This window comes from Pinus tabuliformis, chromosome J, assembly GCF_031772625.1.
Source record: "Pinus tabuliformis cultivar Carrire ecotype Pingquan chromosome J, CPIR1, whole genome shotgun sequence".
Taxonomy (NCBI): domain Eukaryota; kingdom Viridiplantae; phylum Streptophyta; class Pinopsida; order Pinales; family Pinaceae; genus Pinus; species Pinus tabuliformis.
Window position 1 is genome coordinate 188,583,356 of NC_142295.1, and position 17,691 is coordinate 188,601,046.

At 41.3% G+C, this 17,691-nt stretch overlaps 1 protein-coding gene and 1 long non-coding RNA gene across 2 annotated transcripts; both read left to right on the top strand.

Annotated features, from left to right (window-relative positions):
• Positions 1-3,354: 3,354 nt before the first annotated feature.
• Positions 3,355-17,433, top strand: LOC149226315 (fructokinase-like 1, chloroplastic). Its single transcript, XM_089380169.1, has 4 exons — positions 3,355-4,086; positions 4,358-4,593; positions 16,850-17,235; positions 17,357-17,433. Exons 1-4 carry the CDS (start codon positions 3,688-3,690, stop codon positions 17,431-17,433), a joined length of 1,098 nt encoding a protein of 365 aa, XP_089236295.1. The 5' UTR covers positions 3,355-3,687.
• On the top strand, positions 6,780-7,633 carry LOC149226316 (uncharacterized). The gene is made up of 3 exons (XR_016247015.1): positions 6,780-6,889; positions 7,093-7,183; positions 7,275-7,633. It is a non-coding gene; the product is annotated as an uncharacterized LOC149226316 (long non-coding RNA).
• Positions 17,434-17,691: the final 258 nt, after the last annotated feature.

A 17,691-nucleotide genomic window follows, 5' to 3' on the forward strand; every position in this document is an offset into this window, starting at 1 on the left:
GGATGAGGGGCAGGCACCTGTACTTTTTTGGGCAGATATTTTTTTGCCATACTTCCCAGACGCTTGAATAAGACACTCCCTGCCATGCCCGAGTGATGTTCAAAGTAGCTTTGGTAGTAGCCCATATAACTAGTGTAAAGGGAGATGATAAAAATAAATGGTTTATAGTTTATTTCACATTCTTACGTAAGGGGCACTAGATGGGGCCCAAAAACCCTCTCTTACATAAATTGTCACCTTTAGGAATTTTATTCTCCAAAATACACCATTAAAAGAGGCGAGATTTTACAGGGCTTGGCACTTTCCACAATTGTTTCCACCACCATGATAAAAGCTTAGGCCTTCTATTATCAATATGGAAAACATATCCAGCTTTAGGAGAGTACATCCCACTTGCAATATGTGCCAATCCTCTCTTTCCTTGATCCATACGTCGGAATAAATTAAGTTATTCATGTATTGATGCCATTTATCCTAGAAAAATTGTGGGAGATGAAGCTATTGTGGAGTTTGCCAGCCTTCTACCCAAATGGAGGATATTCTATGATTTGCCACCTCTGCCAGAGAATGTCCTCCAATAGAATGCAGGTAGGCCACAAGATTCATGGACATCTTGTAGTGCTCATTGCATCCCACCCAAGGGTCCTTGCCAATATGCACCTATTCACCATTTCCAATCTTCCAAACGAGACCCCTTTCAATCACATTGAAAGAGTGAATAACAACTTTTTAGATAGCACGAATGTTTAATCTATTCTTGTTGGAAAACTTGATCCAGTCCACAATGGATAGTGGGTGTATGTAGGTCCGTTGAACTACTTTAGTCCGTAGATTCTGAGAAGATTTGGATGTATTTCCTACAAAGCTTAAGAATAAAAAATTAGTACACAAATATCTAAAAATCATGCATGAATTACAACCATGTACATAAAATATGTAAGGTAGTTATTTACATGACATTATATTTAGGCCGATAGGCCTTCCTTTGAAACAGAGTTTCGTCGTCCTTTTCATTGTCAGGTTGACACGTGGCGTGAAATTTGGGTCTAGCGAAACGTGATTTGCCAAGGAAGGTCGGGTATTCAGATTGACACGTGGCGTGAAATGCGATTTCTTAAATGTTTGTAGCCTCTGCTATATGCAAGCAGTTCACTGTAACTTTCCTTTCCTCGCACATTTCCACTGGAATCGCTAGCTTTCGTCTGTTGAGAAGGTGGAGACCATCCAACGTTAACAAAGTCGTACTCATATCTCCGTGGTGGCATGGAGTCCGCAGAGAAACCTGATCCCATTTCCACAATCGATTCCAGCTCCTTCACTACTTCCCTCATCGACGGTCGCTCAAAACCTAATTCCTCGTGCCAAGCCCAAGAGCCTCTCAAACCCCGGTAGCGGATTGGAATCAGCAGATTTTCTTAACAATGGATCCATTAACTCCTCCTGCAAACCACTTATTCCCCCGCTCTGCAGGGCCGCCTTCACCAATCTGACCACGAATTTCCCGCCCTGAATGGGGGACTCTTGGTGTGCGTCCATAGGGAATTATCTACGCAGGCACGAAATGCACTGGATGTGTGGAAAACCGTTGAGTCCAGCCGAGGTAGAAGTCGCTAATGATGCACACAGGGCGTGGTTTCTGCTGTTGCATCCACTGCTTGATTGGCTCTGCTAATAATCGAAACGAGTAGACGAGAAGAGGGACGGATTTCCGGGGAATATCTTCTTGTAGTTCCTTTTGATCCGATGGAAATCAGTAAAATCCGCTTCGTTTTTCTTTACGGAATGGAGATAAGAAGAAGGAAGAAGTGTGTGTTGCAGATGGGTTCCTTTTAGATTTCTGGATGTTTTAGATTTCTTGCTTCATTGCCCGGCACTTTGGTTCGCAGCCAATGGATTGTCTGCTTATTCAATGGAGTCAAAACCCTTCCCCTCTGGTCCTTTAATATGGAATTACGTTTACAAGCATTAAGTCTAAGGTCTGTAGTAAATTGTAAAGGGTTGATAAGTTTCTGCATCCCTTTGTTATTTAGTTCGAAGGTGTTAAGGGTTACAGGCATGTGAGTGCCAGTAGCTTGAAGTATTTGATGACTCTACGGGAATTGAACTAGTGGCTTGTAAGCAAACCGTGCAGACGTCTCAAGCTATTGTGGGAATGAACAGGGTTGTCTAATAACGATGGAGATATGTTTGACTTCTCAACATTGCCAGCCCAAAAGAAAAATAAAAATGATGAGATGTGCTAAGAAAAATTGAAGGCTATGCCTTTGACTATCGTCGTGGCATCGCCTCCGATGCATTCACTATGTAAATTCCCTCCCAGGGATCATCAGATTTTATCCTTTCCAATACTTGCTTCTATTCTATTTCAGTACATTTTTTGCTTGATGAATGAAAATTGAATTTCTGATAAATTCTGGGAAAGCCATGCGAGGAAATGCTTGATTTTTACCTGTTTAGTTTGTTTTCAATAATAACGCCGATGGTAAATGTCTCTGGAGGATGGCATGTATAGGTGGATTTGACCTCCTTGGCCATCACAAACCACTTGAGCTAACCGTTGGGCTATGTGTTTCTATGTATGTATATTTTACAAATGGAAAAATTTACTTTTATTGTGAGATAAATAAAAAAGTTACATTTTGAAGAGTGCATAAATCACCATGCCCTCAAAATAGGTGGAAAACACGTCATTTCTTCTAAAAGGAAGAACTTATAAACATCTTCTGTATACAATTGGCAGGCTTACTTTACAATCTTATAGGGAATATTCTGGAAAAAATTCAGTTCCTGTAAATGCCATTCAGTTTAACAGAAATAAACATAGGGGGAAAACACTATTGTAAACAAGGCCATCAAGAAACCGTTTTTTTTTTTTGACTTTGCATGAGCATTGCAATAATATGAAGGGGGAATACTTTGCTGTGCACACTGCAGCCATCACCATGTGAGAAAAAACGCAGAAAACCTCATGGGGAAACACAAGGGATGCTTCCCAACATTTGTAGATGGTATCTCTATAAAGTTATAAACCCATCCTCATAGACAACTGGTTGAGCTAACTCCTTCAGCCATCTGTCAATCTATCTACACACGTACACCATGTGTCATTTCAAGGTTCTATGTGTCCTGTACTGGACACTTGAATCTGGAATCCTTGTATCTCTGTGTCAGGTGTCTTAGGCTGTAAGAGCTAAGAGCTTCTGGATTACAGTTCAAATTGCTTGGTATGATTGACGTGGCTAAAAAATTATGATTATTTGATCCATTGTAAGATGAACAAATTTGAAAATTTCCATTTATAAAGAATTTGAAAAGAATCGACGCAATTTTTTTTATTTACTCGAAGCAGGAGGGCATCATAATGTGTAATGGCCAGATTCCCAATTTGGACCATGTCCCAATGGAAGAAAAGTTCAATTTAGTCCAACATTGAGAATTCAATTGAAAAAGCATTATTCAATATGGTCGTGTAGATGGTTCGCAGTTTGAAGGAGCTAATATTGAGTATGAACATTTACCCCATGTTTTGAGATTGTTATTAGTTGACAAGCCTAAGTGTCTTGAGAAGAATTTTGACTTGGGATGATTTTGAAACGAAAGAAGACAAGGTGAAAGGGAACTCAAACAAAGAATCACCAAGGAAAACACAGTCGCATACATAATGTGAGGATGGCAACCTGATTAGGTATGGCGCAGAATGAGTTTATTCCTACTGTTAGGGTATCAGACAGAGAAATGGATGAAGATAAGTATTCTACATGGAAGGGCTTGCAATGGAGTCCTCCAGAATTTGTCAGGGCACCGGGAGGACCACCATCCAATGTTGCTATTGCACTTGTAAGGTTGGGAGGTAGAGTAGCATTTATAGGTAAAGTAGGTGATGATCCCACTGGTTATCAAATGGTTCTCACAATGAACAAGGAACATGTCCAAACTCGTGGTGTTAAATTTGATCCTTATGCATCCATAGCAGTTTCCTACATGAAGGTAACCCGTCAGGAAGGAAAATTAGGAATTGAATGTGTCAAACCATGTGTAGAAGATGGTTTTCACATTTCTGATATTAACATCGACATACTGAAAGAGGTATTCTTATAGTCATCCACACAAAATGTATACTTCTAACTTCTTTTTTCGCAACATTTTCCATATCTCATGTGCTTGATTAGTTTCCCCTTTTATATATTTGACCTTTCCCATTTTTTATATTTTTTGGTTTGGTCCAATTTTTCGATCATCTTACAGAAGTAGACATCTTTGTAATCACAATGTGCTGATAACTCACTATGTGCTGATAACCACAGGCTGGAGTTAAATGCTCTTTATCTGTGACTAAATATTTGAACTTTTCACGCAGGCCAAGATGTTTCATTTCAATTCCATGGTTCTTCTTGAACAATCCATGCATGCCACTCTTCTTGCTGCAATCAAAATGTCAAAAGAATTTGGGGGACTTATATTTTTTGATGTAAACCTCCCTTTGCCACTTTGGAGGTCTCGAGATGAGACAAGGAAACTTATCCAGAGTGCATGGAATGAGGCAAATGTCATTGAGGTAACCATGCAAGAATTGGAATTTTTTATTGGTGTTTTGTTACTCTATTTCCACAAACTAAAACAGGACTACGAATGTTTTCTGTTTCACATGGATACATAGCTTATACAAAAATATAAACATCTAATAATATTTCATAAGCTAGGGCATTGCATTCAACCCTTATCTGACACCCAATTTTTGTAGGCGCAGGACTAATCCAAAATGTTCTATGTTGTTTGTTCCTCATTTGGTTCTCTCTAGGACTGCAAAGTTACATAAACTGTGCATTGTCAGAGCAACATCCCCAAAAGAAGAAGCCACTTCAAATACACCACTCACAGATGTTCAAGAGGCTCCTCAAAAGCGTAGAAAGAAAGGTAGTTGTTTTCTTGCATAAATGTTTCCTTTACTTGTGAGGAAAGTAGGAGTACGACTAGTCATTTCAAGTATTTTGTTTTTCTCCATGAGCGCATTGTAGGTTTTTTTTTTCTTTTGTTGTAGTCATTGTCGAGGGCTTCTGGGATGCTACAATGAAACGCTACCTGCCTTTGTTACCCTTGACCTGATTCTTTCGGAATAGTAGGTAATGTTGTTTCAAGCTCAAAGAAGACATCCCCTGTTATCAAGAGGATTGTGAGGAGAAAACAACTTTAGCAGACATTAGTGGGAGCGATGTGCCTAAGAAGAGTAGGAGAAAGAAAATCACTGAAAAATAAAGAAGAAAAAAGTATGGAGTTGGAAGCAGATGGTGAGGAGGATGATCATAACTTTGAATATGATTGGCCTCCTTTGGTATGCTGTTTTGGCTTGGCACAGAATGAGTTTATTCCTACTGTTAGGGTATCGGACAGACAAATGGATGAAGATAAGTATTCTACATGGAATGGCTTGCAATGGAGTCCTCCAGAATTTGTCAGGGCACCGGGAGGACCACCATCCATGTTGCTATTACACTTGTAAGGTTGGGAGGTAGAGTAGCATTTATGGGTAAAGTAGGTGATGATACCACTGGTTATCAAATGGTTCTCACAATGAACAAGGAACATGTATAAACTCGTGGTGTTAAATTTGATCCTTATGCATCCACAGCAGTTTCCTACATGAAGGTAACCCGTCGGGAAGGAAAATTAGGAATGGAATGTGTCAAACCATGTGCGAAAGATGGTTCTCACATTTCTCATATTAACATCAACATACTGAAAGAGGTATTCTTATAGTCATCCACACAAAATGTATACTTCTAACTCTTTTTTCGCAACATTTTCCTTATCTCATGTGCTTGATTAGTTTCCCCTTTTATATATTTGACCTTTCCCATTTTTTATATTTTTTTTGCTTGGTCCAATTTTTCGATCATCTTACAGAAGCAGACTACTTTGTAATCACTATGTGCTGATAACCACAGGCTGGAGTTAAATGCTCTTCATCTGTGACTAAATATTTAAACTTTTCACCCATGCCAGGATGTTTCATTTCAATTCCATGGTTCTTCTTGAAGAATCCATGCATGCCACTCTTCTTGCTGCAATCAAAATGTCAAAAGAATTTAGGGGATGTCACTCACCATACACATGTAAAAAAAAAATTGGTAATAATCGAGACCATTGTACAAATATATGAGCATATGAATAAATTATCATTCATTAGTTCTGCATAAACTACTTTTATTATAATCTTGTTATTTGTGACCAGTCCTTAAGTGGGAACTTTATATATGTATTAATCTGTCTACGCTATAATTGGTTCATCGATTTGCTCATACAAGTCAACGAAGGCTATGGCTGTAACCTTAATTCCGCCATAGTTCATAGGCGTTCAATTCCGAATTGCCTTATGTAGATCTCGGAATTAAATGGTATGTACGTAAGGGGATTTGTGGCAGTGCAAATCTTAAATGTTTATGGTAATTTCCGTCTGTAAGCGTGCCGGCTGCTTCACCGAGGTAGGCCGAAGCCGCAGCCCCCGTCCGGCTCTGCTACCTCACCAGCTGGCCTGTGAAGCGTCGTCCATCTGGCTTGATGAACGGCTAGGCTCTGACTTGCCATGTGGTCTCTGCATGCTCAGTACCTTGTACCGTCCGGCGTTCTCGATCTTACCAGCTCACCGCCTATTCCCGGTTCAATCCTTGGCGATCGAACAACGGAGGAGGGCCCGCCCAAATCAAGGGCTGCGATTGAACTCTGAGACGGTGAGCACTTTAAATATCTTTCGCATGGTCACTGCTCAGTTTTGTTACTCTTTTAACTACAGAGCGCCTCTGTCTCTCATCCTCCATGGCGCCCAGACTCACGCAGAGCTGCTCATCTTCAAGCAGTCGGTTGTGAGCGGATCTGCCTTCCAGCTCCAGCACAGGTAAAGGCATGACCTTTGTTCAGGCTTCCCGCTCTACTGTTTTGGTGCTTATGCTCTTTACAGGCTTTTCTTTCGAGTTTGGCGTATTAGTTCCTCAGCTATGATTCAGCTACACACGTTTACAGTCTCTTCTTAGCTTTCTCTTCTACGGGTTTATAGTTATGCCGATACTCTTTAATGTGTCTCAGTTATATGTTTTGCAGGAGGCGAATCGGTTGTTAATCCAGCGGTCGAACCAGCTGTTGCTTCCACAGCCGCGGAAATCCCTTCCGACTCTCCGCCAACCCCGTCTAGGTAAGGGTTTACGAGTTAGTTGTTATAACTCAGAGTTTGTGGCTTGATAGCGTTCCATGGTAACGGCTGATCCGCTGACCGTCTGGTAGAGGAGGTTGGTCTACTACAGCTACGGATTCTTCCGTCAATCACCGGGTTACCCCATGGAAGACCCTCATGTACCTTTGAACACAATTGTTTTTATTTAGATGTTGGGTCTCCCCGCCAGCCCTCAGGCGGAAACCCCCATAGAGGCGTGGGGTGACCTATGTTATTCTCTTGGTACTTTCTCAGTATTCTGTTGTTATATGTATATGGATCGGATTTCCTCAGTTTAAACAATGTTTATTTAAATGACCCGTTCTCAGTTTTAAGTTTAACATATAGTTAACATTGGAGTTTCTTTGGGCGCACAGACCTTCATTTGGTTCTGATGCTGCATGAATATTGTCCTCCGGACTTGCGGCCTTCTCTGCATTGTTGATATGAGTTTTCCTCTTTGAGCACTTGACTCTGCTCGTTTCATTTTCAAAAGTTATATATTTATAATTGTTTTTTTTCCATAGTTACTCTATCTGTGTAAATGTATACTTTCGATTAAGCCCCGCCGGCTATCAACACTGTAGCCCGTTCTCGGCGCTTCCCGTAAGGGTTTGGGGCATCTATTAGTAACTATTGTGCAGGCATGTCGGCCTCGGCCTTCCTTCGCTCTGCGGAGCTTGGGCATATCTGGCCGACGGTCTTGATTTCTTACGGTACCTTCTTTTCTTTCCGTAATAGTTTATACATTCAAGCTGGAACTTAAAGTGTGAATGTTTTTCTACTGTGAGCTATTCGCTCTGCTTTATTAATGGCTGAATGTCTTTTCTTCATATTAATATGTAATATAAATGTTCACTATAGTTCTCGGTTTCATGCACTTTCATATAACTCGCATAAGGGTATTTGTTATTGCTCTGTTTCATCTCTAACTGAAGAATATGGTTTCACGGTAATACTTTGCATGTATTCACAGGTTGTTTACGCTCAGTGCTAGTTTCTAGTTTTGTCTCATTTGTAAGTTATAGAATATGATAACGCAGACATAAATTCCTGTTATGTTCTTCTATACTTAGGTTATGAGGTCTTAGTCGACATATTTGCACTGTCATCCTGTGTTTGAAATGACCGACTCCGGGCTCTGCCAGTTGCGAAGAGATTAGGTACTTCTGTAAAGATGATTTAAATAGTTTCACATCGCCTTTACTTACATAACAGACAACCTTAGAATAATCACACAGTTTTTTTTAAAGAAAATTTCTTAGTTGCGGTTAACAAACCGTACCTGGTCAACAGCAAACCTGTTTATAGCACTTATCAACCTCCCGACCGTAGGAAGATCCGCCTCGATCCTCCACCCCCAAGCGCTCTCGCAGATCTTATACTAACTGCAAGTACTCTGGTTACACCAGAGTCACGCTATCTGGTCCTAACCAGACGTAGCGGATTTCAGGAAGACTTTCACTTCCAGGCACTGGCTATCTGGTCCCTACCAGACATAGCTCTCTTTCATCTTTTGCCATCTGATCCTAACCAGACTTGGAATTCCCCTTTTCCTCTGGGGTCTCAACTGTCTCATGGAGGTAGTTAGGTTTTCCCCTTGTTTCAACTACCTCAACAGTTTTTCTTTTAATCAACAATTGGTCACACACTTAATTAAACAGTGATAGCACAATTAATTATCATAGCAAATTAATAGTAATAACAACAGAGTTATTATAATTTACCCAACAGGGTTTATGGTTCACAATTAAATTACTGTTTTACTTAATATTACTGCTTCACTAGGAGTATTACATCTCCCCCTCCTGAAGCTCAACATCGTCCCGATGTTGCGGTTCACCCAGAAACAAACCAGGGTAAGCTTCTCTCATACTCTGCTCATCTTCCCAGGTGGCCTCCTCTGGGCCAAAGTGCTGCCACTGCACTTTAACCTGGTAGATGACCCTTTTCCGCAGCTCGACTCTTCTTCGATCTAATATGTTCACTGGCTCGACCAGGAACTCTCCTTCCGGTTCCACCTGAAACACATTATATTCAGGTTAGCCTTTTTTCCAACATTCCTTTTGTTATTTATGTTATTTTCACAGCATCCCCTTACCTGAATGTCTTGCCAACTTATTATGTGTCTAGGGTCATAAACATATTTCTTTAAAACAGATACATGGAAAACATTATGAACCCGGATATGGCTGGGTAGGGCTAGCTGATAAGCTACCGGCCCTACTCGTGCTAAAATCTAGAAGGGTCCACAAAAACGAGGTGCCAATTTGGCACATGTATTCCATTGGAGAGTACTTTTCCTTGCTCGGATTCTGACATATACATGCTCGCCCACCTCATATTCTTTAAAGGTTCTTTTTCGATCTGCAAAACTTTTTTGCCTGTCCTGAGCTGTTTTTAAATTAGCTCAGACTCTCTTGACCATGGCTTCCATCTCCTCCAACATTTCTGGGCCCAGCATGAGTTTGTCTTCTGGTCCACTCCAACTGGATGGCGTACGGTACTTCCGGCCGTAAAGTGCCTCAAATGGACTCATCCGCAAGGATGCATGATATCCATTGTTATAGGCAAATTCCACAAGGTGTAAGTACTCCTCCCATTGGTTAGGTTGTTGCATCACATAATTCCTCAACATGTCCTCCACTACCTGATTCACCCGTTCAGTTTGCCCATCAGTTTGTGGGTGATAGGCAGTGCTGAAGTTCAATTGAGTTCCCAGACCTTCAAACAAGGTCTTCCAAAAGACCGATGTGAATTTAACATCGCGGTCGGATACTATAGTTTTTTGGCAGCCCGTGGAGTTTGAATACGTTCTGCATGAAAATATTTGTGATTTGAGCTGCACGATATGTAGATTGAACCGGTATGAAGTGCGCTGATTTGCTGAGCTTGTCTACCACAATCATTATAGAGTCATTGTTCTTTTTGGACTTTGGCAACCCTGTAATAAAATCCATAGTAATAGTCTCCCATTTCCATTCTGGTATGGGTAAAGGTTGTAGTAAACCCGCAGGGTGTTGATGTTCAGCCTTAACCTATTGACATTCTAAGCATCGCGCCAGATATTCCACCAGATCTCTTTTCATGCCCGGCCAATGATACTCCTTCAGCAGCGAAGTAATTAATTTTTGATAGCCCGGATGTCCCGCATAAGGGCTTTTGTGATATTCATCCAAAATCTTTTCTTTAAGACTGCTCTGATTGGGTACGTAAATTATGTTCTGGTAACACAGAATTCCAGCTGCATTCAAATTGTACCCTTGTTGTATTATGTGAGTATTCAAATTCTGCACCAGCTGTTTCTTTTGCAAGTAAATTCGATCTTGTGCAGCAGCCTCTTTAATTTCTTTGTCAAGGGTGGACCGTCCTTCACTAATACCAATTTCGTAAATACAATGCCCTTTTCGACTCAGTGCATCAGCTACCCGGTTCTCTTTTCCTTTCAGGTGCTTAATTTCAAAGTCGAAATTCCCCAAAAAGTCCACCCACCTGGCTTGCCTAGCATTCAAGGTCGGTTGACTAAAGTAGCTAGTTAAATTGTGGTGATCGGTCATTAGCAAGAATTTTCTTCCCAACAGGTAATGGCGCCACATCTTCAACGCATGAATCACTGCAGTTAATTCCAGATCATAGACAAAATATTTCTGCTCATGCTCTTTCAATTTTCTAGATTCGTATGCAATCACTTTCCCTTCTTGCATTAGCACCCCTCCTACACCTTCTTTGCTTGCATCTGTGCAAACAACATATTCCTTTTCTGGGTCTGCAATACTTAGCACGGGTGCAGTGGTGAGTAAGTTTTTGAGCTATTCAAAGCTTCGTTGACAATCTGCTGTCCACTTGAATATCTTTCCCTTCTTTTGCAAAGAGGTGATGGGATATGCAACCCTGGAAAAACCTTCCACAAACCGTCGGTAATATCTAGCCAGCCCCATGAAAGATCTGATATCTGCCACGTCCTTGGGTATTGGCCATTCCATTATAGTTTTGATCTTTTCGGGGTCCACAGCTATGCCTTCTTTTGTAATGATGTGTCCCAAATACTGGATCTGTTCTTTATAAAATTCACATTTGCTAAATTTACCATATAGTTGATGCTCCCGTAGTGTTTGCAACACTATTCTGAGGTGCTCTTCATGCTCTTTAATATTCCGAGAGTATATAAGTATATCATCAATAAAGATTAACACGAATTTGTCTAGGTACTGATGAAATACCTTGTTCATCAAACACATAAATGTTGCAGGTGCATTGGTCAACCCAAATGGCAGTACCACGAACTCATAGTGCCCATAACGAGTTCGAAAAGTTGTTTTGGCTATGTCCTCATCCTTAATTCTGACCTGATGATAACCCGACCTCAAGTCGATCTTTGAGAAGATTGTCGCCCCCTTCACCTGATCAAACAGCTCATCGATGCGGGGTAGTGGATACTTGTTTTTGACTGTCAATTTATTCAGTTGTCTGTAATCTATGCACATACGAAGAGTTCCATATTTTTTCCTAACAAACAACACAGGGGCTCCCCAGGGGGATACGCTGGGACGAATATACTTTTTGTCCAATAATTCTTGCAGCTGCATCTTTAACTCAGTTAATTCCGGCACACTCATCCGGTATGGTGCTCGAGATACTGGGGCTGCACCGGGTATCAATTCTATGGTGAAATCCAAATCTCTTTTGGGTGGCAGCCCTGGTATTTCTTCTGGAAACACATCTGCAAAATCTCGCACAACTGGTATACTTTCCACGGTCATACTTCCGTCTTCAGATCTGGCATACCCCACTTGTACTGCATATATCTGACATTTCTTCCTGACACTTTTAACCAGCTGTGAAGCCGTGATGGGTCGGACCTGAACTGGTTTTTGAATACCTTGAATTTCCTTTTCTTTTCCCAGTTCATCGCGATAAGAGATTGTTTTTGTTTTGCAGTTTATTACAGACCATCGCTTTTGCTGCCAATCCATTCCTATTAGCACATCGTAGGAACCAAGAGGGAGTACATTCAATTATGTTATTATTGTCTGCCCGGCTAACTTTAAGGGACAGTTGCTGACCTTAGCCAGCACCCGTCTTTTGGCCCCAATGGCAAGCTGTACCAACCAGGGATTCTTAAACTTAACAGTTTGTAACCTACAGCTTTCCACAATTTTGGGACTTACGTAGCTTAAAGTAGCTCCTGGGTCTACTAAAATGGAAACAGTTCGATCAAGGATCTTACCTTCAAATTCTATCATCGTTGGCTGGTAATCTGCTTGTCGATCCTCGAGTGCGGCATTTATTCTGGGTATGGACCGAGCCACGTCTCCCACTGTGGAAGCTTCATAGACCTGGGATACTTGATCACTTTCCTTCCGGTGAGGGAAATTTGTAATATAATGAGGTCTGCCACAACCCCAGCACTGAACTGGTGGCCTAACCGTGCCCTCATTGTCAGCTCTAACCAGTTGTTCACTGTATTTAGATTCAGCAGGTGGCTTAAGTTTGATCTGATTTTTGGATGGATTTTTATTGTTGTTCCCTTTCGAGAATCCCTTGGAAAGATTGCTTCGAGTTCCCTTAACTCCTATGCCCATCCTACTGCCCTTTTTATCGGTCCAGCGTCTTCCAGTATTTTCCCCTTTCTGTTTGTTCTGCTAATAACATAATCTAGCCTTCCGAATTGCTTCATCCATCGTTTTCGGATTATCAAATTCGATTCTTTCTCGCATAGCCTGAGGTAGGCTACTAACAAACCGCTGCACCTTCGCTTTTTCCTCCCTAATATATGGTACATAGCGAAGCAAAGATGTGAATTTAGTTATGAACTCATCTATGGTCTGTTGTCCCAGCCGCAGATCGTGAAACTCTCGTGCTTTCTCATCATAGAAGCGTTCTGTTAGGTACTTTTCTTTGAAATATCTTTGAAAAGTCTCCCAAGTCACATCTTGCTCACTTACTCCCCACACCATCTTGACTTCTTCCCACCATAGTGTAGCCTTGGCCTGCAGCTGGAAGATGGCCAATCGTGCCTTAAGATGGTGATCATACTCGTAGACTTGAAAATACTTATTCATATTGATTAACCAAGCCTCTGCAGCTTCTTCTGATTCCCCATCGAAATGAGGTGGTTTAATCTTCTGGAACTCCCCTTGTAGTTCTATCTGTGGTTTCTTGGGAGTTTGATGTTCAGAAGCGTTAACGGAATTTTCTCCTCGTGTTTCCGCCCTTTCCTCTGTTTCCTCCTGTTCAGTGTGATAGCTCTATTCATCTGATACCCGGATCTGTTTGGGTCTAGGATGAGACCTTTGTTGATGTTGCTGCTTATCGGATAAACTTTTCAGAATTCTCTCTTGTTCCATGTTTAGTCTTGCGTTGTCCTCACGCAAACGAGCCATTTCATCCTTCAGCTCCTGAACTGTCTTTAATATTGCCAAGTCAGTGTTGCGACCTTCCTTCCCCAGCTCAGGATTTCCCTGAGGGTGGGCAATATGATCTGGTCGACCCGTACCTTCGTGAGGAGCGCTACTGGTTCTCCTCATCTTACTGTCACTTGGTCAGAATTAACTCACTTTAACAGATAATTTTTTTATTTTTATTTTATATTTCGATATACTCCTTACTGGCTTGACAGGAGACTATTCTATACTATTGTTTCTATTAAAATTAGCCCGAGGTCCAGAGTTGTAAACTGGGCTCTGATACCACTTGTCACTCACCATACACATGTAAAAAAATTTTTGGTAATAATCGAGACCATTGTACAAATATATGAGCATATGAATAAATTATCATTCATTAGTTCTGCATAAACTACTTTTATTATAATCTTGTTATTTGTGACCAGTCCTTAAGTGGGAACTTTATATATGTATTAATCTGTCTACGCTATAATTGGTTCATCGATTTGCTCATACAAGTCAACGAAGGCTATGGTTGTAACCTTAATTCTGCCATAGTTCATAGGCGTTCAATTCAGAATTGCCTTATGTAGATCTCAGAATTAAATGGTATGTACGTAAGGGGATTTGTGGCAGTGCAAATCTTAAATGTTTATGGTAATTTCCGTCTGTAAGCATGCCGGCTGCTTCACCGAGGTAGGCCGAAGCCGCAGCCCCCGTCCGGCTCTGCTATCTCACCAGCTGGCCTGTGAAGCGTCGTCCATCTGGCTTGATGAACGACTAGGCTCTGACGTGCCATGTGGTCTCTGCATGCTCAGTACCCTGTACCGTCCGGCGTTCTCGATCTTACCAACTCACTGCCTATTCCCGGTTCAATCCTTAATGATCGAACAGCGGAGGAGGGCCCACCCAAATCAAGGGCTGCGATTGAACTCTGAGACGGTGAGCACTTTAAATATCTTTCGCATGGTCACTGCTCAGTTTTGTTACTCTTTTAACTACAGAGCGCCTCTGTCTCTCATCCTCCATGGCGCCCAGACTCACGCAGAGCTGCTCATCTTCAAGCAGTCGGTTGTGAGCGGATCTGCCTTCCAGCTCCAGCACAAGTAACGGCATGACCTTTGTTCAGGCTTCCCGCTCTACTGTTTTGGTGCTTATGCTCTTTACAGGCTTTTCTTTCGAGTTTGACGTATTAGTTCCTCAGCTATGATTCAACTACACACGTTTACAGTCTCTTCTTAGCTTTCTCTTCTACGGGTTTATAGTTATGCCGATACTCTTTAATGTGTCTCAGTTATATGTTTTGCAAGAGGCGAATCGGTTGTTAATCCAGCGGTCGAACCAGCTGTTGCTTCCACAGCCGCGGAAATCCCTTCCGACTCTCCGCCAACCCCGTCCAGGTAAGGGTTTACGAGTTAGTTGTTATAACTCAGAGTTTGTGGCTTGATAGCGTTCCATGGTAACGGCTGAGCCGCTGACCGTCTCGTACAGGAGGTTGGTCTACTACAGCTACGAATTCTTCCGTCAATCACCGGGTTACCCCATGGAAGACCCTCATGTACCTTTGAACACAGTTGTTTTTATTTAGATGTTGGGTCTCCCCGCCAACCCTCAGGCGGAAACCCCCATAGAGGCGTGGGGTGACCTATGTTATTCTCTTGGTACTTTCTCAGTATTCTGTTGTTATATGTATATGGATCGGATTTCCTCAGTTTAAACAATGTTTATTTAAATGGCCCGTTCTCAGTTTTAAGTTTAACATATAGTTAACATTGGAGTTTCTTTGGGCGCACAGACCTTCATTTGGTTCTGATGCTGCATGAATATTGTCCTCCGGACTTGCGGCCTTCTCTGCATTGTTGATATGAGTTTTCCTCTTTGAGCACTTGACTCTGCTCGTTTCATTTTCAAAAGTTATATATTTATAATTGTTTTTTTTCCATAGTTACTCTATCTGTGTAAATGTATACTTTCGATTAAGCCCCGCCGGCTATCAACACTGTAGCCCGTTCTCGGCGCTTCCCGTAAGGGTTTGGGGCATCTATTAGTAACTATTGTGCAGGCATGTCGGCCTCGGCCTTCCTTCGCTCTGCGGAGCTTGGGCATATCTGGCCGACGGTCTTGATTTCTTACGGTACCTTCTTTTCTTTCCGTAATAGTTTATACATTCAAGCTAGAACTTAAAGTGTGAATGTTTTTCTACTGTGAGCTATTCGCTCTGCTTTATTAATGGCCGAATGTCTTTTCTTCATATTAATATGTAATATAAATGTTCACTATAGTTCTCGGTTTCATGCACTTTCATATAACTCGCATAAGGGTATTTGTTATTGCTCTGTTTCATCTCTAACTGAAGAATATGGTTTCACGGTAATACTTTGCATGTATTCACAGGTTGTTTACGCTCAGTGCTAGTTTCTAGTTTTGTCTCATCTGTAAGTTATAGAATATGATAACGCAGACATAAATTCATGTTATGTTCTTCTATACTTAGGTTATGAGGTCTTAGTCGACATATTTGCACTGTCATCCTGTGTTTGAAATGACCGGCTCCGGGCTCTGCCAGTTGCGCAGAGATTAGGTACTTCTGTAAAGATGATTTAAATAGTTCCTCATTGCCTTTACTTACATAACAGACAACCGTAGAATAATCACACAGTTTTTTTTAAAGAAAATTTCTTAGTTGCGGTTAACAAACCGTACCTGGTCAACAACAAACCTGTTTATAGCACTTATCAACCTCCCGACCGTAGGAAGATCCGCCTCGATCCTCCACCCCCAAGCGCTCTCGCAGATCTTATACTGACTGCAAGTACTCTGGTTACACCAGAGTCACGATATCTGGTCCTAACCAGACGTAGCGGATTTCAGGAAGACTTTCACTTCCAGGCACTAGCTATCTGGTCCCTACCAGACATAGCTCTCTTTCATCTTTTGCCATCTGATCCTAACCAGACTTGGCATTCCCCTTTTCCTCTGGGGTCTCAACTGTCTCATAGAGGTAGTTAGGTTTTCCCCTTGTTTCAACTACCTCAACAGTTTTTCTTTTAATCAACAATTGGTCACACACTTAATTAAACAGTGATAGCACAATTAATTATCATAGCAAATTAATAGTAATAACAACAGAGTTATTATAATTTACCCAACAGGGTTTATGGTTCACAATTAAATTACTGTTTTACTTAATATTACCGCTTCACTAGGAGTATTACAGGGGAGTTATAATTTTTTATGTAAACCTCCCTTTGCCACTTTGGAGGTCTCGAGATGAGATAAAGAAACTTATCCAGAGTGCATGGAATGAGGCAAATGTCATTGAGGTAACCATGCAAGAATTGGAGTTTTTGATTGATGAGGATTATTTTGAGCGAAAGAGGAATTACAGGCCTCAATACTATGCACATTCCTATGAACAGTCAGTCGGAGAAAGAAAAAGGCAACGACGACGGAGGTGTTATCATTACACAAGAGAGGAAATTGCGTCGTTATGGCACAATAACATGAAGATTTTGTTTGTCACTAATGGCACCTTCCGCATACACTACTACACACCTACATTTGAGGGTGTAGTAATAGGAACAGAAGATGTTTTGGTCACGCCATTCACGTGTGATAGGACTTGTTCGAGTGATGCTATTGTAGCAGGTAGTCATTGAATGCAATCACGTTGCTCAAGGATCTATCTGAAGAGTTCTTATACTTCTAATAGAAAAATGATATGTCGATGCAGAGTTCAACATTGTTAGTAACTATGTATGTCTTGCAGGCATTATCAGAAAGTTGACTTCACAACCGGAGCTATATGATGATCAAGTGCTATTGGAGAAGCAACATGGAATCTAAAGGAGCAAGTATATGTACCTTCCTTGTGGTAGGCTATTTAGAGTTTTAGCATAGCTCCAATGATGCTGCAAGGTAATGTATTATTGTATTAAGGTACCTTTTGTCTCGCTGGGCACTACATCATGAACTTTGCCTTTCAGGTTCTTCTCATGGGCATTGCTTTTGAGGATTCGATATCCAGCTGTGGCACATATTTTAAGAGACAAATTTATGGATTCTCACAATTCCTGTCAATTCCCTCTGTACCCTTTTTCATTT